The 26,965-nt window shown below is 36.8% G+C and overlaps 2 protein-coding genes across 6 annotated transcripts in view; both read left to right on the forward strand.

Moving 5' to 3' along the window:
* Positions 1 to 26,965, forward strand: part of LOC142221381 (uncharacterized) — a 142,509-nt gene that overhangs the window by 114,338 nt on the left and 1,206 nt on the right. The window lies entirely within an intron of this gene.
* Positions 5,412 to 7,418, forward strand: LOC142221382 (uncharacterized). Its single transcript, XM_075291102.1, has 2 exons — positions 5,412 to 6,323; positions 6,382 to 7,418. The coding sequence occupies exon 1, from the start codon at positions 6,023 to 6,025 to the stop codon at positions 6,251 to 6,253; it is 231 nt and encodes a 76-aa protein (XP_075147217.1). The 5' UTR covers positions 5,412 to 6,022; the 3' UTR covers positions 6,254 to 6,323; positions 6,382 to 7,418.

Below are 26,965 nucleotides of genomic sequence, written 5' to 3' on the forward strand. Positions count from 1 at the left end.
ATACTAATGCAAGGGGAGAGTCGCTAATAGAGTCTATTTTGCGTACTAACCTGGTAGTTTGCAATAAGGGGGTGCATCTCCGTCACCAAAAACAGGCAAGAGGTTTGGACGTCACATTGGCCTCTCCGGAACTGAATGAAATAATATCTGAGTGGCAAGTTTTGAGGGAACGTAGCTTCTCAGATCATCGCTACATCAGTTTCAGATTGGCTGTTCGTACTTCAAAGACCATATTTCCGCCAAATGTTAGGGCATCTGAGAGGATACAAGCGAGAACTGAGAAAGGCTCAGCATAATTCTTGGAATGTTTACTGCACCAGTATTGAGAATATGTCCGAGTCTTCCAGACTACGGAAGGAACTAGCATCCACTAACTCCGCTCTAGGTTTCATTAAAACATCGGAGGGCAATTGGACAACGTCCAGTGAGGAGACGCTGGAGGTACTATTGGACACACCTGGAAATCAGACGGTTGAACCATGTGCTGGCGGTGCCACTGTAGCTCAGCGGTTATTTCCTATCGAGGAAATTGTATCGGAATCTAGAATAAAATGAGCGTTAAATAGCTTTGGGCCATTCAAATCCCCCGGACCTGATGGAATTACTCCGGCGGAGTTACAAGCAGTGACTGAAAGATTTATCCCTTGGTTGACGGTGATATATAAAGGATGTATAAACTTAGCATATATTCCAGAAAAGTGGAGGGAAACAAAAGTCGTTTCCATACCTATAGCGGGAAAAGCCTCCCACTCGAGAGGATTTCCGACCTATCAGCTTATCTTCATTCCTAATTAAGACTCTGGAGAGGATGATAGACATTTATCTTAGAACTAGCGTCGATTCAAGTTTGCTCTCGAAATGACAGCATGCCTACTCGAAGGGCCGGTCTACTGAGACCGCTTTGCATGAACTAGTCAGCTTTATTGAAAGCTCACTATCTGTCAATGAATACACAATCGTGGCGTTTCTAGACATCGAGGGGGCATTCAATAACGTCCATCTGAACTCTATATTAAATGGACTGGCAACTCTGAATGTTGATCCAGGTATACATAGGCTGCTAGATGAACTGCTAATGAGGAGGAGTTCTATCACCTCTTCTTTGGAATTTTGCTATAAACAACCTTCTGGTTTCCCTAAAAAAGAAATGATAAAAGTGGTGACATACGCAGATGATGTGGCGCTAGCACTCAGGGGAAAATTCCCATCAACAGTTAGAGATATTATACAGAGAGCTCTCCGGATAACTGAGAAATGGGTGGAGAATGGTCTTGGAGTAAACCCTGCAAAGACAGAACTAGTCATGTACTGCAAAGAACACAAAGCTCCCACGATTAGGCCCATATCCTTAGGGGGTATTGATATTCCCTTGGCGTTATTCTGGACAGAAAGCTGAACTTTAGGCTTAATATTGAAGAAATAGCGAGAAAAGCCACGGTAGCTTTCTACTCGTGCAAAAAGGCAATAGGAATAAAGTGGGGACTAAAACCAAAAATTGTGCATTGGCTATACACGGCAGTGGTTAGACCTATAATGCTATATGGTGATGTAGTCTGGTTACGGTCAAAGTTCGGTCTTTAAAATAAAAAACCTGCAATAAAATCCTTGGACTCTGTGTTCCTTAACTCGAAAACAGCCATCGACTGCCGCAAATCTCTCAACGAGATGGCTGAGCAGTACAATATTCACCTAATATGGGTACCTGGCCATAGGAACATACCGGGGAACTGCGAAGTAGATGAGTTAGCAAGGCTAGGAACTACCTTACATACTCCAGGGGAACTAGCATCTGTTGGTATGTCTTTGGCTACCTGCAAGCTCTTACTGCGTGGAAAGGCTGTCATGATGACAAATGTTCGATGGGAGAATTGCAAGGGTTGTAACGACACCAAGCAAATATGGCCCCATTTAAACTTGAACCGCAAATATGACCCCATTTAAACTTGCTAGTGTTCTCAAGACGTCAGATATCACTTCTGATATCTGCTATAACGGGTCACTGCCTGATAGGCGAATTTGCAAAAACTCATGGTGCGAAGTATAATGACTACTGTATGAGCTGTCCAATAACCTTGACGGTTTTTATCACGCTTAAGAGTTCAATAGCGTCCATTGCTTGATGGTGTGATTTTTGGCTGATTTTTAGTTTTTTCTAATTAAAATGACTAAATTGTTGGCCCAATCATTATACTTCGCCCCAACATTTTTTGAACTGTGACCGTACGTTTTTTCCGACCACAGCGATATCTCGCGCAACCATACAGCCGTTGTTGCAGCTGACTATTTGGTCAAAATGTCTAAAGGCAATAAAGGGTGATACGGTCAAAGGGTGATACGGTAAATCGGTGAAATCGTTTATTTAAAAAATCAAATTAAATTTCTTTTTCAAGTTCAATTAGTATAAAATTCAGGAAAAATATTCAGTTAGGCTTTCGCTTTTCCAAATCCGAATTGCCGGGCCCCACGCTTGACACCTGCCATCAGATTTTGTACAGACACCTTGTCCACCTTCTTCGCCTCAGAAAGCCAGTTTGCCTTGAACTGCTGCTCGTCCTTAGCAGTTTTTTAGTCTTCTTTAGGTTCCGCTTGACAATAGCCCAATATTTCTCAATTGGGCGGAGCTCTGGCGTGTTGGGAGGGTTCTTGTCCTTGGGAACCACCTGCACGTTGTTGGTTGACAGTCCCGGAAGCTATGAAAATGCTGCTTTTCAAGCCACAGGTACAGATGGCTTGCCAAACCAGATATTTCTTTCCGAACTTTGACAGTTTTATGTGCTTGAAAATATCTGCTACCTTTCCCCTTCATTTTGCCGTATAAAACTCCTGTCCCGGAAGCTGCTTGTAGTCGGCTTTGACGTAGGTTTCGTCGTCCATTACCACGCAGTCAGACTTCGTCAGCATCGTCGTATACAGCCTCCGGATTTTCGCGATGCGCGAGCAAAATTTTGATACGCTGCTCTTCTTGCTTGGACGGCATTTTGACAACTGAAGAGTGAATTCCAAAATCAAAATAGGAGCAACATTCTACACACACACACACCTTCAAAATGAGGGGTGTTCAGGTTTTTTAAATGCAAAATTGAAAGAAATACGTCAAGTTTATATTGACCAAATTTTGACCGTATCACCCTTTAGATGCAGCTTGACAGTAAGGGAATCTGTTCATGTCTTACTGAATGCGCCTGAGATACACAAGCACCCCATTCGCTGAACTTTATCTAAACTTGTCGGCTACTGGTGGCCACCATACCACAACACCATATAGCATTATAGGTCTAACCACTGCAGTGTAAGCCAATGCAGAATTTTCTGTTTTAGTCCCTACATTTTCCCTATTGCCTTTTTGCACGAGGGCAAGGCTATTCTCGCTCTTTCTTCAATATTAAGCTTATAGTTTTTCCAGTCCAATATAACTCCAAGGTATTTGGCACAATCACCAAAGGGAATTTCAATACCACCTAAGGCTTAACCATGGAATTTTTCGTGTACATGACTAATTCTGTCTTTGCAGGATTTACACCTAAATCATTCTCTTTCGCCCATTTCTCTGTCATCCGGAGTGCTCTTTGTATAGCATCGCTGTTTGTGAATGGGAATTTTCACATGGCTGCTAGAGCCATATCATCTGCGTATGCCACCACTTTTATCCTTTCTTTTTCTAAGGAAACTAGAAGGTTGTTTATAGTAACATAACATTTGTATGTTTGCTTGTCCTACATAAAAAAAATGATTTCAATCACGAAAATCGCGGATTCAATCATTTTTTTAATTGAAATGTCTTCAATCCCGAAAATGATAGTATCAATCACCCATTTTGATTGAAAACCAACACGATTTTCAATTAAAAATTTTATTGAATTTTGTGTGATTGAATCAATTAAAAAAGTGAAAAGTTAACAGGGTTTTGACATAAAATTCAATCACAGTTTTAATTGAATCAAAATTTTGATTAATTTGCGACAAAAATCAATCAACTATTTTATTGATTGATTAAATAATTAATTGAAATTGGCAATAAATTTCAATCAAAAAATGTATATATTGCGCCCCCAAAATCCTAAATAAGATGTTTTTTATTTGAAATAAAAGAAAATATGCGTTTCTTATAAAAATCTTCAATATTTTATTTTTCTGAATTATGCTATAGACTAAAGAATTTGGTTTTTGTTATTTGTGTGTTTTATTCTAACATAACTTAGACATATTATAATCAATAACAACTAAAGGGTTAAAAAATAAACTATATAAATCATTATCACCTTATCATATTAACGATGTCAGCATGTTCCTTCTAATATGTAGATGCGCCTAGATTTCCAATGAATCAGCAGCCTGTAAGCTAAATCAGTTTTTCTGAAAGTAAACGGAATAATTCCAATTTAATTTTGTTCAATTAAAGTTAATTTTGTTTAACATTACCTGCATAGAATATGAAATTCAATTCTTATCTCCAGGTTGTAGATTTATAATCTTCTTTTGCAGTTGTAGTATTTTAGCATAAAAAGGTGTATTAAGGTGTATTAAAATTTGAACCAATCAAAGACAAATATACATAGCCATTATATTTGTCTTTGATTGGTTCAAATTTTAATAGACGATTTCAATTTGTGAAAATTTTGGAAAGGAATTGTTACTAAAATTAAATTACCGAGCTCCTTAATACACCTTTTTATGCTAAAAGACTACAACTGCAAAAGAAGATTTGGTGTTGTATTGATGATACTTTGCGAATTCTGGATATCTTCGGATATCTACTATATAAAAATAAGTCGCTCCTTAGGTTTATAGCAAAGAAAATTCAACAAGAGTTTCAACGGAAAAGCGGGAAAATCTTTTTTTATATACAGCGCCATTTCGAATGAATTTCCGGAACGCACGAACCTATTTCCACGGTTTTTCATAGCCGATTTCCACGGTTTTGCATTCGTTGGAAAGGTCTCGGGCTCCGTGAGGTTTATAGCTCAGAAAATTCAAGAAAAGTTTCAACGGGAAAGCGGGAAAATCTTTTTTACACACAGCGCCGTTTTTGATGCAACTCCAGAACGCACGAACCGATTTCCACGGTTTTGCATTCGTTGGAAAGTTCTCGGGCTTTGTGAGGTTTATACATATAGAAAACTCAAGAAAAGTTTCAACGGAAAAGCGGGAAAATCTTTTTTTACATACAGCGTATTACAAAAAAATATAACTTGAATTCAGTTCAGTTGCTTTTTATTTTAATTTATTTTTAATTTTATTTTTTCACATGAATTGTCATTACATTTTTTCAAATGAATTGTCATTCAATAAAATATATTTTTATATTGCGAAATATTGAAGAAGTTGTAAAAGTGATGTGACAAATATTCATGTTAAAAAATGGCATAGTGTACACTGTGAAATTGTGAAAAAATATTAAAAAAAAACTTAATCGTTTACTAACATTTAAATTGGAAATCATCAAATCAATTACGTGTATTGTGCAAATTTTTAGTGAATTTAAACTGCAGACATTTGTCTTTAAGGTAGTAAGTTGATCTGTGTAAATTATGGGGATCGTGCATTTGAAGGTAACCACTCTGTGCGAACATCGGCCGGATGGAAGTGATCCCGATTGCAGCAATTTTCTTCAACACATCCTTGAATACAATACCTGCTTTCGCATGACTTCCTTTGGAGCTAATATCATTGGAGAAGGCGACTTCATGCCGACTTGCAAGGTAAAAGATACAACACACATAACCAATCACTCACACCAGCACAATGAATTGCAACACATAACAACAATACACCACTCGATCAGAAGTTACATTATTATTTCGTCAATATATGATTGTTTGCAAATACAGATACAAGTACAAATATATCATTTGCATGATTCAATGGTACAAACATTAGATGAACCGCATCAATTTCTGCAAATATATTTCATTTCGTCGATGGTGGATCAGCTAAATATGCGGTGCCATATGCAGGGAGCACAACAGTTAAAGAGACGAATTATTGAACAAGCATTTTTCACGCTAACAATGCTGTTGTTAATATGTTTAAAACAGCATTGGAACGAATGCCATCGGATACGCACAAATTTGTCATAAGAGCGGATTGTACTCCAACAGGTGAACATGTGCGAAGATTCAATGCACCCACAGTTAATGATGTTGCTGCAATTATTGTTGGTGATCCAACTAAATCGCGAGACATTGTCGTTCAGCGAAGAAGCAATATCATGCATCGTGTAAACGAGACACATCGTTTGTATGATGCGTTATAATATACATTCATTCATTGGCAAGGGCAAGACGGATATGACATCACGTTGAAGATGATCGATCAAATTACAGGTACACACTAATTATTGCTATTATTTGTTTCCATTAACAATTCATTTTGCATTTTCAGACGAATCAACGAATAGAAATCTAAGCGCAATGAATTACTAAGCGTATTCCAGCAATTCGCTGTCGATATGTATGTCAAAGTCGAGACCGAACGTTTAAGGTTCATCCGATTCAATCAGGCAAAGCTACGATCTGAGGACTATATGCACTTGCGTGATGCTATTCATTCAGATGGTGATGTTCAGAATATTGGACGTCTGACGATTCTCCCATCATCTTATACCGGAAGCCCACGTCACATGCACGAATACGCTCAAGACGCTATGGCACTCCGGATTTATTTATTACGTTCGCGTGCAATTCGAAGTGAGCGGACATTGAAAGTGAGTTGGAATCGGGCCAAAAACCGCAAGATCGCCATGACATAATCGTCAGAGTATTTCAGCAAAAACTCAAGGTTATGATGGATGTCCTTACTACGTATCAAGTTTTTGGTAACACATGTTGTTATATGTACTCGGTGGAATGGGAGAAGCGTGGACTACCGCATGCTCATATACTAATTTGATTGCTGAACAAATTACATTCAAAGGAAGTGGATGACATCATATCCGCTGAAATTCCTGATCCAGTCACTGATCCCCACCTACACGACATTGTGACAACACAGATGGTGCATGGACCGTGCGGTGCATTAAATCCATTATCGCCTTGCATGGCTGATGGAAAGCGCGACTTTGCAACGGATTCGACTTTCGGTAAAAAGACTTACCCCGAATTTGATTGAGGCAACCATTACTCGTATTAACGGAAAGTACGCAGGTGAAAATGTATGTATTCCTCGAATACCAATGATTCCGACTGATCTTCCGTTTGACTTCAAAAAATTGCAATTTCCAGTTCGCCTTGCGTTCTCAATGACCATTAACAAGTCGTGAGGCCAATCGCTTAGTGTTTGCGGGATAAATTTAGAAAATCATTGTTTTTCACATGGTGAGCTATACGTTGCGTGTTCAATAGTTGGAACCATTCGCTTTGTTTGTGTCAACATCAGACCAAAAAACAAAAAATGTGGTTTACCAAAGAATGAAACGAATAATTTGCGGACACGTATAACACTTCGATTCAGTAATGACTTTGGATTCACTCTCATTTAGACAAGTTCAACTAAATAACACTATATTTTTGTAATCGAAATAAATTCATTACTGTTGTGAAATGAAATAAAATTTTTCTTTTTCAAATATATAATAAAATTAAAAATTGCTCTTCATCTTACATAAGACGAAGCTAGCAAAACGGCTCCGTTCGCCTAGTTTGCTAGTTTTTCATATTTTTTAAATCCAAAAGAAATAACCTTTTTGCCATTACATAATTCAGCTCATTAGTTTATATATCAGATATACTGCTATCTACTTGGTTTCAAACTGAAAAACGTAGGTAAAACAAAAATGCAATTTAATGCCAACGCTACTTCGCAACTTCAAGATGGATCTTCCAACAAACCCATACCGCTCTTGGTTTTAAGAAAACTAGGAGTGAAAAAAATGTACAATTTTAAAAGATCAATACGATACCCACCTTTTGATTGCAAACATATTCTTATATTCTTATATATTTGATAAAATGATGGAGTTAATGGGATTGATTGGTCAATTTCACGAAATAAAATTGCTCACTAAAAGAAATGAATACAGAATATATTATTTTAGTCCGTTTAATGTAAACAGGCTTCAATGGAAAACGGTATTCACATTTCCCAATTGCTTACCTTCAATAAACGTAGATTGTTTTCCATTTCTACAACACCACAAAACACAAACACAGGTAATTTCAAATATATTTTTCAAACCTTTACCACGTGGCCATTTGTTGTTGCACACTTTATTTATTTCAACCTTTTGCTGTGATTTGTTGTTGCGTTCAAAATATTTATGCACACATTTCGAACGCAGCAGACAGAATGTCGCCAATCATGTTTTTCAATTTACGCGAAAAACAAAAGCCCAACCGTTCGTTACGAGTTACTTCCACAGACAAAGCTGATTGGATCAATCACATGTGTAATTGGAAAGGGAAAATTTTTCAATCACGTTTGTAATTGAAAGTTATTTCCGAATTAATTAACAAATTGATTGAATCAATTAATATTTTATTTGGAAACGTAACAAATATCAATCATTTCTTAAATTGGTTTTTATTCGGACTTGATTAAATAATTAATTGAATCAACTAACATATTAATTGAATCTATTTCCAAATTCAATTAAGTGTTTAATTGAAAAAATGTCGTTGATAATTCTTTGTATGTAATGCGGCTAAAACACGTCTCTTCGTTAGAAGTTGGTTTAACAGCATTCAGAGTTATCAATCCATTTAAAATCGAGCCCGGAAGGACGTTATTTAATGCCCCTTCGATGTTTAGAAAAGCCACAATTGTGTATTCATTCACAGATAGTAAGCTTCTACTCTAACGGAAATAAGGTTGACTTGTTGCAATGCGGTCTCAGTAGACCTGCCCTTCGAGTAAGCATGTTGTCGTTTCGAGAACAATCTTGAACCGATGCTAGTTCTAAGATAAATATCTATCAGCCACTGCAGAGTCTTAAGAAGGAATAAGGATAAGCTGATTGGTCGGAAATATTTCGCACTCGATTGGCTTTTTCCGCTTAATACTTAGGCTTTTTCCGTTTAATAAACGTTTCTGCGAAAACCGAATATCTTCATCTACCTCCGTAAATAGGGTATCAAACCCAGGGATGTTACCTTATTTATGCGAAATAATATGCCTGTTAAAGCTTGACGGAATCTTGATAGTAAATAATATGCGCACCAATTAAATTAAATTAAATTATATGCATGAAGTTAAACCAGTTTAATGAAGTAAAACGGATTTTGTTTCCCTCCTCTTTCTTGGAATATATGCTATATATATATATATATATATATATATATATATATATATATATATATATATATATATATATATATATATATATATATATATATATATATATATATATATATATATATATATATATAAAGGGTGATTCTTTTGAGGTTAGGATTTTCATGCATTAGTATTTGACAGATCACGTGGGATTTCAGACATGGTGTCAAAGAGAAAGATGCTCAGTATGCTTTGACATTTCATCATGAATAGACTTACTAACGAGCAACGCTTGCAAATCATTGAATTTTATTACCAAAATCAGTGGCAGAAAATCCGCTTTTTTATCGACAAATTTTGTTCAGCGATGAGGCTCATTTCTGGTTGAATGGCTACGTAAATAAGCAAAATTGCCGCATTTGGAGTGAAGAGCAACCAGAAGCCGTTCAAGAACTGCCCATGCATCCCGAAAAATGCACTGTTTGGTGTGGTTTGTACGCTGGTGGAATCATTGGACCGTATTTTTTCAAAGATGCTGTTGGACGCAACGTTACGGTGAATGGCGATCGCTATCGTTCGATGCTAACAAACTTTTTGTTGCCAAAAATGGAAGAACTGAACTTGGTTGACATGTGGTTTCAACAAGATGGCGCTACATGCCACACAGCTCGCGATTCTATGGCCATTTTGAGGGAAAACTTCGGAGAACAATTCATCTCAAGAAATGGACCGGTAAGTTGGCCACCAAGATCATGCGATTTGACGCCTTTAGACTATTTTTTGTGGGGCTACGTCAAGTCTAAAGTCTACAGAAATAAGCCAGCAACTATTCCAGCTTTGGAAGACAACATTTCCGAAGAAATTCGGGCTATTCCGGCCGAAATGCTCGAAAAAGTTGCCCAAAATTGGACTTTCCGAGTGGACCACCTAAGACGCAGCCGCGGTCAACATTTAAATGAAATTATCTTCAAAAAGTAAATGTCATGGACCAATCTAACATTTCAAATAAAGAACCGATGAGATTTTGCAAATTTTATGCTTTTTTTTTTTAAAAAAAGTTATCAAGCTCTTAACAAATCACCCTTTATATATATATATATATATATATATATATATATATATATATATATATATATATATATATATATATATATATATATATATATATATATATATATATATATATATATATATATATATATATATATATATATATATATATATATATATATATATATATATATATATATATATATATATATATATATATATATATATATATATATATATATATATATATATATATATATATATATATATATATATATATATATATATATATATATATATATATATATATATATATATATATATATATATATATATATATATATATATATATATATATATATACATATATATATATATATATATATATATATATATATATATATATATATATATACATATATATATATATATATATATATATATATATATATATATATATATATATATATGGAAACGGTTGTTGAAAATTTTGATGGTTCTACGTATCTTCCAGACAAACCTTCACCATTGCTCTATGTCTGAAATCGCGATTTTAGCGGCAAAAAGTCAAATTTTCAACTTTAGATTTTTAATATTTTCTAGATGGGGTTTAGTAACGAACATATTGATTGTAAAAAATCGAAATAAATTGTTACTGTTGGCAACCCTGTTTATGCGCAAACAGCCGTTAATATTGACAAAACTTTTAATAGGTGGTAATAAGAGTAAAGTAGCGCAATTTTTGTAAGATTAAAAACTGTTTTTTAGATAAATATTTTTATAAAAAATATGTAAAATATCTAATACCCAAGGAGAGTAGTTTAACTATATAAAAATAGAATTTGCTAAATGTATTTCGTAGTTATTTTGATGGTTTTTTGTGTACTTTTTTGTGAAATTTTGAAGATGTTTATCGTTTCTCGTGGAGTAAAACTAAAAATGTTTTGAAGTGTCAAAAATGTTTTGAAATGTTTTGAAGTACATGTGATTGTTTGTGGAAATCTCCACTTTTATGCCATGGCAAAACTGTCTGCATTTGACTGCTAATGAATGAATGAATGAATGAGAGATTTTTTTCAGAAACACTCAGGTTTAAATATTTTGAAATCTTGAGTTTTTGTTGGCAAATAAGAGAAATGATTCGAATTATGTTATAGAAATTACATATTGAAGTCTGACGGTTTGAGATATGAATAAGTCGTTTGCATGTGTAGACTTGGCAGCAAAAAAAACTCAAAATTAAAAGAAAAAGTTTTGGGTCTTCATTTCGAAAAGCCGAAATAAAATGGCAGTGGAAACGGTGATGAAAACCTTCCTCGCACGAAAGAGAGAAGAGCATTTTCCGGCAAGGACCTTTTAGCATATTTTACTGGTATCAGTATTGGTTTTTAAAACATTTACAGCCAACCTTAATAGCTTTCTCCTTGGAATTTGAAAATGGTACTCAAAAGTCTCGTCGTCATTGCATTAAAAATAGTGAAATAATTTTCACAAAATATGAATGGTCCCCGATGTCTGCCACAATATACAAAATATTAGTATATTTATCTCAAAGAAACAAGGTTTCAGTAGTTACTACAGATTTCCTTACAGAAAACAAGTGTCGAAAAAAAGGTTCAGAAGGTACCGCTCGTAAGGATTCAAGAGTGTACAATATACTTCACATGCATCTCTGAGCTATGGATAGCTCTGCCTCATATATTTCTTGTTTACAAGAACCTAAACATACCATAATTAAAAAAACATAAATTTACTCGGAAAGTCACTAAACGTTGTAAAAGGCTTGGATTACAAAAAAACAACAAAAAACAAAAAACTTTTTTAAGGAGTAATCGTATGAACTTAGTGTGAACTAGAAAGTTAATAATATAGGCTACATTTCTTTAATAAATATATAGGCTACATTTCTTTCCTTGATTGTTTGTTAAAATTTTCAATAGCTCATGAGCTATAGTAGAAAAACCGAAAAAATCGGTGAAAACTTTTCATTTTTTCGACATTTTTTGGCGTTTTGAGCATGAAGATGAAATTTCCGACTTAATATATTCAGCATTTTTGTTTGCCTAGTCAAGAGCTACAACTTTGCTGAATGATGCAAAAACAAATAACACAATTTTTCGAGGTATTTATAGCAATTACTGTAAAAAGGGGACGTGGCCCGCCCATTTTTTTCTAAAATCTATTTTTTATAACTACAAATCTACTCACCAAAATTTTGTGAAGCTAACTTGGTTTTGCCGCTAAACTCGTGATTTCGCCCATAGTGCATTGTAAGACTACCTTAAAAGTTCTCCTAATGAAAGGGGACATAGATATAGTTCTTATTCAAGTAACATACATATATAATTGCTAAAAATGATCTTAACTTGTTGCTGCTACCTTCATTGAACAATAATAATAATATTTAGAAACAGACGAATTCAAATGTTGGGTATCTTCGGTCTACAGGGAGATGCCTCCATGTGCCGTTAAGAACTTGGTTGAGGAGTCATTGAAAGCAAAGACAAAACTCATTACGAGATGCGATGCAAATGCACATCACACCACGGATGGAAAATACAATTTTTGAGAAAGTACAAAAAGGTACTTTTTTGAGCGAAAAAGTACTTTTCACTAAATTTTAACAAAAATTCTTTTGGAAGATTATTGTCAAGAGCTCCCTTAAATTGAATTGAAGAAAATAAAATTTTGTTTGCCAACTCCTAAATTTTAAATATTTTCTTTTTTAGTCTTATATTCGCATACAAAGACTACCGTAGTATTGTAATCGCGGCTGCCACAGCTCTACTTTATGGTACAACATAAATTTTCTCTGGATAAATAAAAATAAATTTTTGACAAACTTTTCTATAGAAATAAAATTTTGACAAAATTTTCTATAGAAATAAAATTTTGATAAAATTTTCTATAGAAATAAAATTTTGACAAAATTTTCTATAGAAATACAATTTTGACAAAATTTTCTATAGAAATAAAATTTTGACAAAATTTTCTATAGAAATAAAATTTTGACAAAATTTTCTATAGAAATAAAATTTTGACAAAAATTTCTATAGAAATAAAATGTTGACCAAATTTTCTATAGAAATAAAATTTTGACAAAATTTTCTATAGAAATAAAATTTTGACAAAATTTTCTATAGAAATAAAATTTTGACAAAATTTTCTATAGAAATAAAATTTTGACAAAATTTTCTATAGAAATAAAATTTTGACAAAATATTCTATAGAAATAAAATTTTGACAAAATTTTCTATAGAAATAAAATTTTGACAAAATTTTCTATAGAAATAACATTTTGACAAAATTTTCTATAGAAATAAAATTTTGACAAAATTTCCTATATTTCTTGTGTTGATCTCAGCTTTAAAACCATTGTGTTGACTAAACTACAAGAGTAACTTAACCAACGGAGGAAAATAATGTTTGTCAAATTTATTTGGGCAAATCCCTATAGACTGCAAGATGGTTGGATAGACGCACGTTTCGGAATTACCACATTCCTCATCAGCATTCTCTACTTGCAGCAAAACTATCAACCAATTATCAGAATAAATTCAGGCCGTTCACTAAACCCAAGGTGAACCACACTTGAACCTTCCGAAAAAGGTTTATGATAGCCGGCTTATGCCGAAATAAATTCATACAAACATTTCTCTTTTCCTTTGCCACCATTAAATCATCGATTTGAGTGCAGTTGGCAGGGTTTATTTTGAGCGTGCTTCCTCTTACTTCATTCGTGTTTTGTTTTTTATTGTTAGTTTGTACTTCAATCATATTTGTTGTGTAGATCTCAGCTTTAAAACCATTGTGTTGACTAAACTACGAGAGTAGCTTTACCAACGGAGGAAAAGAATGTTTGTCAAATTTATTTGGGCAAAGCCCTATAGACTGCAAGATGGTTGGATGGACGCACGTATCGGAATTACCACATTCCTCATCAGCATCCTCTACTTGCAGCAAAAATTTCCTATAGAAATAAAATTTTGACAAAATTTGTTATAGAAATAAAATTTTGACAAAATTTCCTATAGAAATAAAATTTTGACAAAATTTCCTATAGAAATAAAATTTTGACAAAATTTCATATAGAAATAAAATTTTGACAAATTTTCCTATAGAAATAAAATTTTGACAATATTTTCTTTATTTTTGCAAAATATAATTTTTTGTTAAATTTTTCTCCAAATTTTGGTAGATTACTTTTGTCTCAAGTTTCGACATTAATTGTATTTTATATTATTTTATATTATTATTATTTTATAATTATTTTAGAACGCGATCGATAACTTCTTATGTAGATAGTGTTCGGAAGCGTAATATAGAATCACGTGCTTTTTCGACTAAAACACTTATGAAATTCAAGCAAGTATTTGTGACTACGGTTTTTACAATATCGAGATTTCTTCCCGCATGAACTTGTCTGTTTTGCCAAATTTGTAAAAGACTATTAAGAAATAAGTTTGTTAAAGACTTTCTCAAAATATTAAAATATTTTGTCAAAACTATTGTACCATATATCTGCTATCGGCTCAAAAATGTCTACACAAAAGGTACTAAATCATTCGCGGGGGTACTACGGCACTGACCACTGAAAAAGTATTGAACAAGTATATACGGCCGTAAGTTCGGCCAGGCCGAAGCTTATGTACCCTCCATCATGGATTGCGTAGAAACTTCATCTAAACACTGCCATCCACAATCGAATTACTTAAGTTGCGGTAACGCTTGCCGATGGCAAGGTATCTTAAAACCTCCTAGCACCATCTTCTAAATTGTATGTAAGTCCATACGTGGTATATATTAAATCAAATAAATCAAAAAAGATCGATTAAATACGTATATAATTCAGTTTGACAAAGTAGACATAAAATTTTGACAAAATTTTCTACAGAAATAAAATTTTAACAAAATTTTCTATAGAAATGAACCGATATGGACCAATTTTTGTGTGATTGGACCAATTTTGGTATGGTTGTTAGCGACCATATACTGACACCACGTGCCTAATTTGAACCGGATTGGATGAATTGTGCTCCTCCAAGAGGCTCCGGAGATCAAATCTGGAGAATATTTTATATGGGGGCTATATATAATTATGGATCGATATGGACCAATTCTGGCACGGTTGTTAAAGATCATATACTAACACCATGTTCCAAATTACAACCGGATTGGATGAAATTTGCTTCTCTTTGAGGCTCCGCAACCCAAATCTGGGGATCGGTTTATATGGACGCCATATATAATTAAGGACCGATGTGGACCCATTTTTGCACGGTTGTTAGAGACCATATACCAATACCATGTACCAAATTTCAGCCGGATCGGATGCAATTTGCTCCTCTTTGAGGCTTCGCAAGTCAAATCTGGAGATCGGTTTATATGGGGTCTATATATAATTATGGACCGATGTGGACCAATTTTTGCATGGTTGTTAGAGACCATATACCAACATCATGTACCAAATTTCAGCCGGATCGGATGAAATTTGCTTCTCTTTGAGGCTCTGCAAGTCAAATCTGGGGATCGGTTTATATGGGGGCTATATATAAAATTGGACCGATGTGGACCAATTTTTGCATGATTGTTAGAGACCATATACCAACACCATATACCAAATTTCAGCCGTATCGGATGAAATATGCTTCTCTTAGAGGCTCCACAAGCCAAATCTGGGGATCGGTTTATATGGGGGCTATATATAATTAAGGACCGATATGGACCAATTTTTGCATGGTTATTAGAGACCATATACCAATATCATGTACCAAATTTCAGCCGGATCGGATGAAATTTGCTTCTATATTAGGCTCCGCAATCCAAATCTGGAGATAGGTTTATATGGGGGCTATATATAATTATGGACCGATGTGGACCAATTTTTGCATGGTTGTTAGAGGCCATATACCAACACCATATACCAAATTTCAGCCCGATCGGATGAAATATGCTTCTGTTAGAGGCTCCACAAGCCAAATCTGAGGGTCCCTTTATATGGGGGCTATACGAAAAACTGGACCGATATGGCCCATTTTCAATACCATCCGACCTACAACGATAACAACTACTTGTGCCAAGTTTCAAGTCGATAGCTTGTTTCGTTCGGAAGTTAGCGTGATTTCAACAGACGGACGGACGGACGGACGGACGGACGGACGGACATGCTTAGATCGACTCAGAATTTCACCACGACCCAGAATATATATACTTTATGGGGTCTTAGAGCAATATTTCGATGTGTTACAAACGGAATGACAAAGTTAATATACCCCCATCCTATGATGGAGGGTATAAAAAAGTACTATTACTGCATTTTCCATCCCTGCATCACACAGAAAAAAATATCACCAAAGCATTTCCAATTAAAAAGTTGATTGAAGTTGAACATTTTTTCAATAAATAAATTGATACAATTAACTTTTTAATCAATATAGAAACGCTAAGCTAATTAATTAAATGATTAAAAATTTTAATTAAAAAATTAATTGACACAATTAACTTGTTAATCAAACTCGGAATTCAATTGAAAAAGTGATGTTTTTTTTTTACTTTTTAACTAAAAATTTATTTCTAACAATCAATATTTTAAACAAACTGAAAACACAAACGGCCGGATCTACATGAAGCTCCGTTAGGCTTTAACTACCAGTTAACAAAAAGTAAATTGCAAATATCTTCCTTCCGGTTAGGTTAGGTAGGTTCCGGTTAACTTTAATTGAAAATTTGTCGGCAACTGGCATATGGAATATATAGACAAGCTAAGTCCATAATACGGTTTAAAATTTCGTTAGTTCAAGGCGCACTAACGGAGCTTCATGAAAATGGCGGCAAGTCAGTTAAGAAAGTTATTGAAAATAGTTAATGAAAACATTAATTGAGTTTTGCTATCAACATTAATTAAATTTTTAATTGAATCTGTTGCGTGTGAGGCTAAGTCAAAGACGGAAAAAAATTTTGCGCGGGGTGTACTTTAAGGGAGGCCTTGTCGCCTACGTGGCGGCCTCAGTGCCACAATATTTCGCCAGTCCCCAGTTATGCTGGTGATGGGGGGACTGGAGAGAGCTTTGGACACCGCGGAGGGTTGATCAAGTGCCCACAATGAGCCAACGTGCCAATTATATTTTTGTTTTTTTTTTCTTTGTTTGGTGGAAAGGGGGAGGGGGGTTAGCAGGTTAGTTAGTAGTATTTTTTTTTGTTTTTTTATATGTTTTCGTTGGGATGGCCGTTTTGTTTGGTGGCACTCATCCTTGGCAGGGAAGCCTCCTTTGCGGTTGGGTTTTACCGCGACTTGCCCCGAACCCATGTTGAATAGTCTGGGAAAATGACTGTGGCTGCTGGAGACTCCTGTGGCAGATAAGCACTCTATGTCCGTCGAAACGTTATTCAACCGTCGAACTGAACGGACGTGTTTTCTAATAGCGGAGTATTTCATCGTAATAAGTACTTATTACGAATTTCACGTGTGGTGGAAATAATAAACCACCATGCAGCGAAATTCAAATTCATCCACTGGGTTGCTAACTTCAGGGCCCAGTGGACGGGTAACGACTGAAGTTATAAATTTGGGCAGCGACCAAGAGTCAGGCCCAATTAGTCGACCTGTAGACGGGTCGACTGGCGGTGACACTTTGGCAAGTCGAACCTTTTCTAAGGTGACGACATCAAAAGGAGGCAATCCCTCTCGAAGGAGATTCAAGGAACGAAGAAATGCTTTGTTTATCCTAAAGAAATTAGGATCAGTCGACCCAAGCACGTTGTCGGCTAAGCAAAGCGATTCCTTAAAATGGGCTCAAGGAATTCTTGAAGCTGGAAAAAGGGAACGATCACCGGATGAGCTGCCATCCTCTAAACGGGATCAAAGATCGTTTGCCTCAGTTGCAAAAGACAGCCTTGTGATGGCTATTATTAATAAAGGAGCATTGGACGGCATGATTCCAAGGCAAAAATGGGGGGAAATTGAGAACGCGATGCCTGGTGTCTACTCAGAGATGCGAAAAAAGTTTCCCGGCAAAAGTCCTCGACGGCAAGATGCTGGATGGTATCAAGGACGATATAAGTTAATAGCTTTTGCAGACCAGAGGTCTATGGATTGCTTTAAAGCTGCATTGATGCTAATTGGTGAAGTTTGGGAAGGAGCCGCTTTGGAGTTAGTCGATAAAAAAGACATACCGGCTAAACCTAGAGCACATGCATGGATACCGGCAAACCCTGCTGATCCTGAGTCAATACTAGAGAGACTAAAAGAATGTAACCCAGATCTTCCAACCGCCGATTGGAAGGTTGGTCGTTTGGATGAGGTGGATGGACCAAGACGACATGCGGTGTTTATATTAAACATAGAGTCGCTGCCACATCTAGCCCAGACCCAAGGACGCGTAAGTTATGGCTTTCATGATATCCATATGAAGGTATACAAAAGCGATCAGCCAAAGGATACCGAAACGGACAAGCCTCCGGTAGAGTCAGCAGTGAAAAAATCTCCTAGCGAAGCCGAAGGAGACATACAACCTGCAGACTATGGCGAAAATCATATGCGGGAAGTTTCTACAGGATCAAGCCTCACCAAAGCTGAACCGCGGATTGTTGAGAGAGTCACCGAGATCTGTGAAGAGGAAGCCCTTGAAGACTCAATTGAAGCGGCTGATGTGACGGTGGTTGAAAATTTGGATGGTTCTACGGTTCCTCCAGATAAATCTTCACCATTGTAAGGCCGCTTGTGCTGCCTTAAAAGTTCTCCTGATGAAAGGAGACATAGATATAGTTCTTATTCAAGAACCATACATATATAAGAACAAGATCTGTGAATTAAGCACTCCGGGTTTCAAACTTTTGCATAATACCGGTAACGAGCATGTATAATTGCTAAAAACGAACTAAACTTGTTTCTGCTTCCTTCATTGAGCAATGCAGACACTGTCGTAGCCAGTCTAGAGATATCCACATGCAAATATTGGGTATCTTCGGTCTACATGGGACATGATAGGGAGATGCCACCCTGTGCCGTTAAGACCTTAGTTGAGGAGTCACTAAAAACAAAGACAAAACTCATTATGGGATGCGATGCAAATGCACATCATAGTATTTGGGGAAGTAGTGATACTAATGCAAGGGGAGAGTCGCTAATAGAGTTTATTTTGCGTACTAACCTGGTAGTTTGCAATAAGGGAGATGCACCAACCTTCGTCACCAGGAACAGACAAGAGGTTTTGGACGTAACGTTGACCTCTCCGGAACTGAATGATAAGATATCTGAGTGGCAAGTTTTGAGGGAACATAGCTTCTCAGATCATCGCTACATCGCTACAGCTGTTCGTACTTCAAAGACCATATTTCCGCCAAATGTTAGGAAAACTGATTGGAATAGGTATAGGGAATCGTTCAATTTGATGATACCGGAAGTGCCGGAGACAAATATGAGCACTGTGCAAGATATCGAACACGCAGTGGAGCGGATTACTAAGGCCTTCAACATTTCACTGAAAGCTGCATGCCCTAGAGGAAAGCCAAGGGGAAAAAATCGGCCGCCATGGTGGACTACGGAGTTAAGTAATATGAGGAAATCCTGCAGGAAGCTCTTTAACAAAGCAAAGTCCACAAGAGCTCCGGAGGATTGGGACACTTACAAGATGAATCTGAGAGAATATAAACGAGAACTGAGAAGGTCTCAACAAAACTCTTGGGATGATTACTGTAGCAGTATTGGGAATACGTCAGAGGCTTCCAGACTACGGAAGGTACTAGCATCCACTAACACCGCTCCAGGTTTTATTAAAACATCGGAGGGAAATTGGACAACGTCCAGTGAGGAGACGTTGGAGGTACTTTTGGACACACACTTCCCTGGATATCAGACGGTTGAACCATGTTCCGGCGGTGTAACAGAGGCTCAGCGATCATTTCCTATCGAGGAAATTGTGTCGGAATCTAGAATAAAGTGGGCTTTAAATAGATTTGGACCATTCAAATCCCCCGGACCTGATGGAATTACTCCGGCGGAGTTACAGGCAGTGGCTGAAAGAATTATCCCCTGGTTGACGGTGATATATAAACAATGTGTAAACTTAGCATATATTCCAGAAAAGTGGAGGGAAACAAAAGTCGTCTTCATACCTAAAGCAGGAAAAGCCTCTCACTCGAGTCCGAAGGATTTCCGACCAATCAGCTTATCCTCATTCCTACTTAAGACCCTGGAGAGGATGATAGACATGTATATTAGAACTAGCGTGGATTCAAGTTTGCTCTCGAAACGACAGCATGCATACTCGAAGGGCAGGTCTACTGAGACCGCATTGCATGAACTAGTCAGCTTTATTGAAAGCTCACTATCTGTCAAAGAATACACAATCGTGGCGTTTCTAGACATCGAAGGGGCGTTCAATAATGTCCATCGGAGCTCGATATTAAATGGACTGACAACTCTGAATGTTGATCCAGGTATACTTAGGCTGTTAGACGAACTTCTAAGGAAGAGACGCATTTCAGCCACACTAGGACAAGCAAACATACAAAGGTATGTGAACAGATGCACTCCTCAAGGAGGAGTTCTATCACCTCTTCTTTGGAATGTTGCTATAAACAACCTTCTGGTTTCCCTAGAAAAAGAAAGGATAAAAGTGGTGGCATACGCAGATGATGTGGCGCTAGCAGTCAGGGGAAAATTCCCATCCACAATCAGAGATATTATACAGAGAGCTCTCCGGATGACTGAGAAATGGGCGAAAGATAATGGTCTTGGTGTAAATCCAGCAAAGACAGAACTAGTCATGTACTGCAAAGATCGCAAAACTCCCACGGTTATGCCCATTTCCTTAGGGGGTACTGAAATTCCCTTTGGTGAGTGTGCAAAATACCTTGGCGTTATTTTGGACAGGAAGCTGAATTTTAGGCTTAATATTGAAGAGAGGGTGAGAAAAGCCACGGTAGCTTTGTACTCGTGCAAAAAGGCAATAGGGAAATAGTGGGGACTAAAACCAAAAATTGTGCATTGGCTATACACGGCAGTAGTTAGACCTATAATGCTATATGGTGTTGTAGTCTGGTGGCCGGCACTTCAGAAACCGACTTGTTTAGATAAAGTTCAGCGTATGGCGAGCTTATCTATCTCAGGCGCATTTAGTAAGACAAGAGCAGACTCCCATAATGTCATGCTACATCTATTGCCTTTAGACATTTTGGCCAAATAGTCAGCTGCAACAACGGCTGTGCGGTTGCGCGAGCTATCGCTGTGGTCGGAAAAAATGTACGGTCATAGGTCGGTCCTCAAAATAATGCCAGATGTGCCTAACGTAGTGGATTATACCCTGGCAAAACCACTTTTCGACAAAAAGTTTGAAACTCTAATTCCCAACAGTGAGGCGTGGTGTACACAGACCCCGGGGAATACAAGATATACAGATTTCTATACTGATGGCTCCAAATTGAATGGACAAGTGGGGTTCGGAGTATATTCTAAAGATCTGGAAATTCGAATAGCGAAAAGATTACCTAATCACTGTAGTGTGTTTCAGGCTGAAATATTAGCAATAAGAGAGGTGGCGAATTGGCTGAGAAGTAATGTTCCAAGAAATATTGGCATTAATATATACTCAGACAGTCAACCTGCAATAAAATCCTTGGACTCTGTGTTCCTCAACTCGAAAACGGCCATCGACTGCCGCAAATCTCTCAATGAGATGGCTGAGCAGTACAATATTCACCTAATATGGGTGCCTGGCCATAGGAACATACCGGGGAACTGCGAAGCGGATGAGTTGGCAAGGCTAGGGACTACCTTACATATTCCAGGGGAACTGGAATTTGTTGGTATGCCCCTAGCTACCTGCAAGCTCATGCTGCGTGTTAGGATGGCAAATGTTCGATGGGAGAATTGCAAGGGTTGTAACGACACCAAGCAAATATGTCCCCATTTCAATTTAAACCGCACACTAGATATGCTAATGTTCTCGAGGCGTCAGATATCACTCCTGATATCTGCTATAACGGGTCGCTGCCTGATAGGCGATTTTGCAAAAACTATTGGCGCGAAGTATAATGACTATTGTATGAGCTGTCATGATGCGGAGGAAAAAGAATCAATTAAACACCTCTTGTGTGAGTGTCCTGCATTTTGTGTAAAGCGCAAGCAACTTTTAGGAGCATATAGCTTCAGATTACTGGCGGATCTGGAAAACGTTAACTTAAGCAGTCAGCTAATGTTTTTGGAACAATCTGGTTGGTTCAACAAAGAAAAATAATCAAGAAGGTTCAGCGGTTAAAACTAGAAGTGCCCATATGTAATAGGTACTTTTAGTTAATGTGGTATCACAATGGACTGAATAGTCTAAGTGAGCCTGAATCTTAATCGGGCTGCCACTTTAACCTAACCTATGTCCGTCGAATGCCTCTATCACGGTCTTCCCCATCAAGCATAGCCATTCCACCAGAGCAGTCCAAAGAACCTGAAAAAGAAAAAATAGGTTAATGAATTGTATTAAATAGGAATAAATAAAATTTTTCTTTGAGGAAGAAAAAAGTAGCGTGTCGACGCTACAACGAGGAAAATGCTTTTTGACGTTTTCTCATTGACAGGGGTGGATGTGTTCACAACGTAGCGTTGCCAACCCAGCCAGGCATGGTCGTAGTAAGGAGTAGTCGGAGTTAGTGCATGCCGGGTAATGCCGGTTTCATTCATGAAATTATCGTTAAGAGGAAAACGAGATATTTAAGAGTTTTGAAAGAGAAGTGCCACTAGTGAAATATCTTAATAAGGAATGGAGGTGATAAAGTAAATGGCTACGATGATGGCGATTGCTGGAAGTGTTGAGGGATCGCGGCGTTGCTATAAAAGGGTAGAAAGCGGTTTGGCGAGCTGATAGTTTGCCATTTTTTGTTGTGTCTAACGTATGCATATATCTGTGTTCAAAAGTTTACATATAAAGTGAATTTGGGAAAGTGTTTTTTTTTTTTTTTGTGCATAAAGAGGGTGAACCGAGTGAATGTGAGGAGCTGTCTAGGAGACAGGATACTTAGATACCCCAGGGTGTACAAGCCCCTATCTAATACAATCGACGTACAAACTGCCTCCAGGGTGTCAGGAGGCTCGCATTTTTTCTGGCAGGCAAACATTTCAACCAGTCTTTATAAGGGAAAGAGGCAAAAAGGAAATTCCATTGAATGTTCCTTAGGACACAGCAAGAGCCAGATAAGTTTGTACGGAGATTAAGGTAGGACAAACCATTATGTTTGACTCAGCTATAAAATATCGATAAAGTAGTGCGGGTCGGTGGTCATAGAATCAGCACGAGTAATATAACGATATATCGAAAGTCTGCGTTACGTGGCGATAGATACAGGGGTAGCCGCCAAGTAAGTGCTCCCCTAGTGGCCGTTAAAAATTGTTGACCACCATCCTGGGAACACTTCAAGAAACATACATATAAACATATATATTCACCACTCAGAGTGAGAGTGTGTGGGAGACCAAGTCTTTGGGGCAACAGTAACCCGGTTAAATCGGTTTTATCATCTGGGCTAATTATTTATGCCCAAAGTAAAAGATGTAAAAGAAAAAATCAACATATAATTAAAAACTAGTTCTTAAGTTATTGTATATGTATTAACGTATTATATTTATATATTCTTTTGGTGAATTTAAAATTTTTGTTTGTTTTGTCAAGAGGCTAGTTTTTTTTTATATCCTTTTTATAATTTTTTCATATTCGTCGTAGGGACTACAATAGTTTTCTTTTTGTTTGCTGTGGTATTTAAAAGTGGATTTAAAGTTGAAAAAATCTAATATAAGAGAGCTCCCTTATTTAGTTTAGTATTGTTTGTAGCCTGTGGTCAGCCGGAAATTAGGCATTGAAAACTTTTGTAGGTTCTAGGCGTTTTAAGTTTGGAATTTTGCATTTCGTATATTAGTGATTCTCACCTAGTGTGTTTTAATCTAAACATTTTTTTGTTCGAATACAACATTTCAATAATCTTTAATTTTTTTACGTACATTTTTTTTATTAATTTATTTTCTGTAAAACAATTTATTTTAAATACTATAAATTATAGGTGTTAAGGCTTATTAAATTAGAGAATAGGGTCACATATATTTCTCTAAATAAAATTTGGTATTATGGTTTGAAATTTTAACAAAGAATTATGATGTGGTAAATTATTCAAAAAGGGGTAGGTGAGCGCGGGATGTAAGTTGTGATGTGGGCGGACTTGTGGGACCATTCTGTAAGATTTTGTGGAGTTCGAGTGGTCATGGTAGGGCGGGCGGCTGGGATATAACATCTTGTCCCCTGTTGGGAAGAATGTGTGTATTATAGTGGGTAAATTTGTTGTTTTATACATGTATATTTATTGATACGGACCTGGACAAGGGCAACGGGATGGACCTCCTCTGGGAAACGATTGTGCTGGCTGGGGTATGAGTTGCTCCTTTGTTGCATAAGGGTCGCCGTAACAAATCAATTAAATTAATTGAAATTTGCTAATAAAATCTATTAATTTCTTAATCAAGTATTTTTTATGCCCAAGTAAAACTGTAATTGATACTATCATTTTCGTGATTGAAGACAGAAAAAACTAATTGAATCAATTTCATGATTGAATCAGAAAACAAATTTTTGTGTGCATAGTCACTCACAGAGTTTATTTTGCGTACTAATTTGGAAGAACAAGAAGTTTTGGACGTCACCTTGGCCTCACAAGAACTGAATGAAAATACATCTGAGTGGCAGGTTTTAAGTGAACATAGCTTCTCAGATCATCGCTACATCAGTTTCACTGTGAAGGATATCGCACAAACTGTGGAACGGATTTCTCACTGAAAGCTACAAGCCAAAGGGGACAACCCGACCGCCACGGTGGCCTATGGAGTAATAATATGAGAAATTCCTGCCGGACAATGTCTACCAGAGCTCCGGAGGATTCGAAAGCTTAAAAGATCAATCTAAGAGAATATAAGCGAGAACTGAGAAGAGTTCAGCACAAATCTTGGAACGATTACTGCAGCTGTATTGAAAACACACCTGAGACTTCCAAACTATAGAAAGTACTAGCGTCGACTAACTCCGCTCCGATATATAGGCTGTATCAACTTGACATATATTCCAGGAAAGTGGAGGGAAGCAAAAGTTGTTTTCATACCTAATGCGGGAAAAACCTTTCACTCGAGGGCGAAGGATTTCCGACCAATCAACTTATCATCATTCCTTTTTAAGACTTTGGAGAGGCTGGTAGATATTTATCTTAGAACTAGCATCGATTCCAAACTGCTCTCGACAGCACTCATCAGGGAGGAGTTTTATAACCACATCTCCGGAAATTGAAAGAATAAAAGTGGTGGTATATGCAAATGATGTGGCTCTTGCAGTCAGGGGTAAATTCCCATCCATATTATATAAAGAGCCTTTCGTATGACTAAGAAATGGACAAACGAGTATGATTTAACAATCATAATCCTGCAAAGAGTTCTTTGTATTGCAAAGAACTCGAAATTCCAAGGTTAAGCCTTAGGTGGCAATGAATTTCCCTTTGGTGTGCCAAATACCTTGTATTCGTGCAAAAAGGCAATAGGGAAAAAGTAGGGACTAAAAGAGAAAATTGTGCATTGGCTGGCTTACACTACAGTGGTTAGACCTATAATGCTATATGGTGTTTTGGTATGGTGGCCGGCACTTTAGCAGCCGACAAGTTTAGATAAAGTTCAGCGAATGGGGTGCTGGTGTATCTCAGGCTCATTCAGTAAGATATGAACAGATTCCCTTAATGTCATGCTGCATCTATTGGCCAAACAGTCAGCTGCAACAGCGGTTGTCCTAGCTATCGCTGTGGTCGGAAAAAAGGTACGGTCACAGTTCAAAAACTATTGGGGCGAAGTATAATGACTAGTGCATGAGCTGTCATAATGCGGAGAAAAATAAATCAATTACACACCTCTTATGTGAGTGTCCTGCATTTTGTGTAAGGAGTTAGCGAATTTTAGGAGCATGCAGCTTTATATTAGTGGCGGACTTGGAAAATGTTAACCTAAGCAGTCCGCTAATGTTTTTGGACCAATCAGGTTGGTTCAACAAAAGAAAATAATCGAGTGGGTTCAACGGTAAAAAACTAGAAGTTCCTCTATGTTATAGGTACTTTTAGTTAATATGGAATCACAATGGACTGATTAGTTTGAGTGAGTCTGAATCAAGTCGTGTTGCCACATTAACCTAACCTACAGCGTCCTCAAACAAACTTTAATGTTACTTTAAATGTTCTGTTGAAACCTAGGATCTCTCCCAAAAACCAACTATATTACGCTATTAAACCAAATCCTATAAAATGGATCACTATTTCAGCAGGATTGTAAGGGAGAGAGTTCTCTCTCCGTTGGTACTGCCTAGGCAGTACCAACAATCAGCGCTGATTTTTGATGATTTGCGATGTCTCGGTTTATAGCAGCTTCTACATAGCGCTGATATAATTGCTCATTTCAATAACAATATTGTTCAGAAGTGAGCAATATTGTTATTGGAATGAAGAAAAATAGGACTACCTTTCATGCATCTATACTGCATGAATTGGTTGCAATAACGTAAACGAATAATCATAAACTATTTTGATTACCCGTTTACGTTATTGCCACCGATACATGCAGTGTGGATGCACTGCCTACTTTATTGTATACCAAAAAGCGCAACTAAACTCTTACTGCTAAAATATTTTTTGCTGGGAAGGAATA

The sequence above is a fragment of the Haematobia irritans genome, chromosome 1, assembly GCF_050003625.1.
Source record: "Haematobia irritans isolate KBUSLIRL chromosome 1, ASM5000362v1, whole genome shotgun sequence".
NCBI classification, from domain to species: domain Eukaryota; kingdom Metazoa; phylum Arthropoda; class Insecta; order Diptera; family Muscidae; genus Haematobia; species Haematobia irritans.

Excerpts from the sequence above, each read along its gene's own strand:
- LOC142221382 (XM_075291102.1), top strand. The coding sequence starts at position 6,023 with ATGTTTAAAACAGCATTGGAACGAATGCCATCGGATACGCACAAATTT.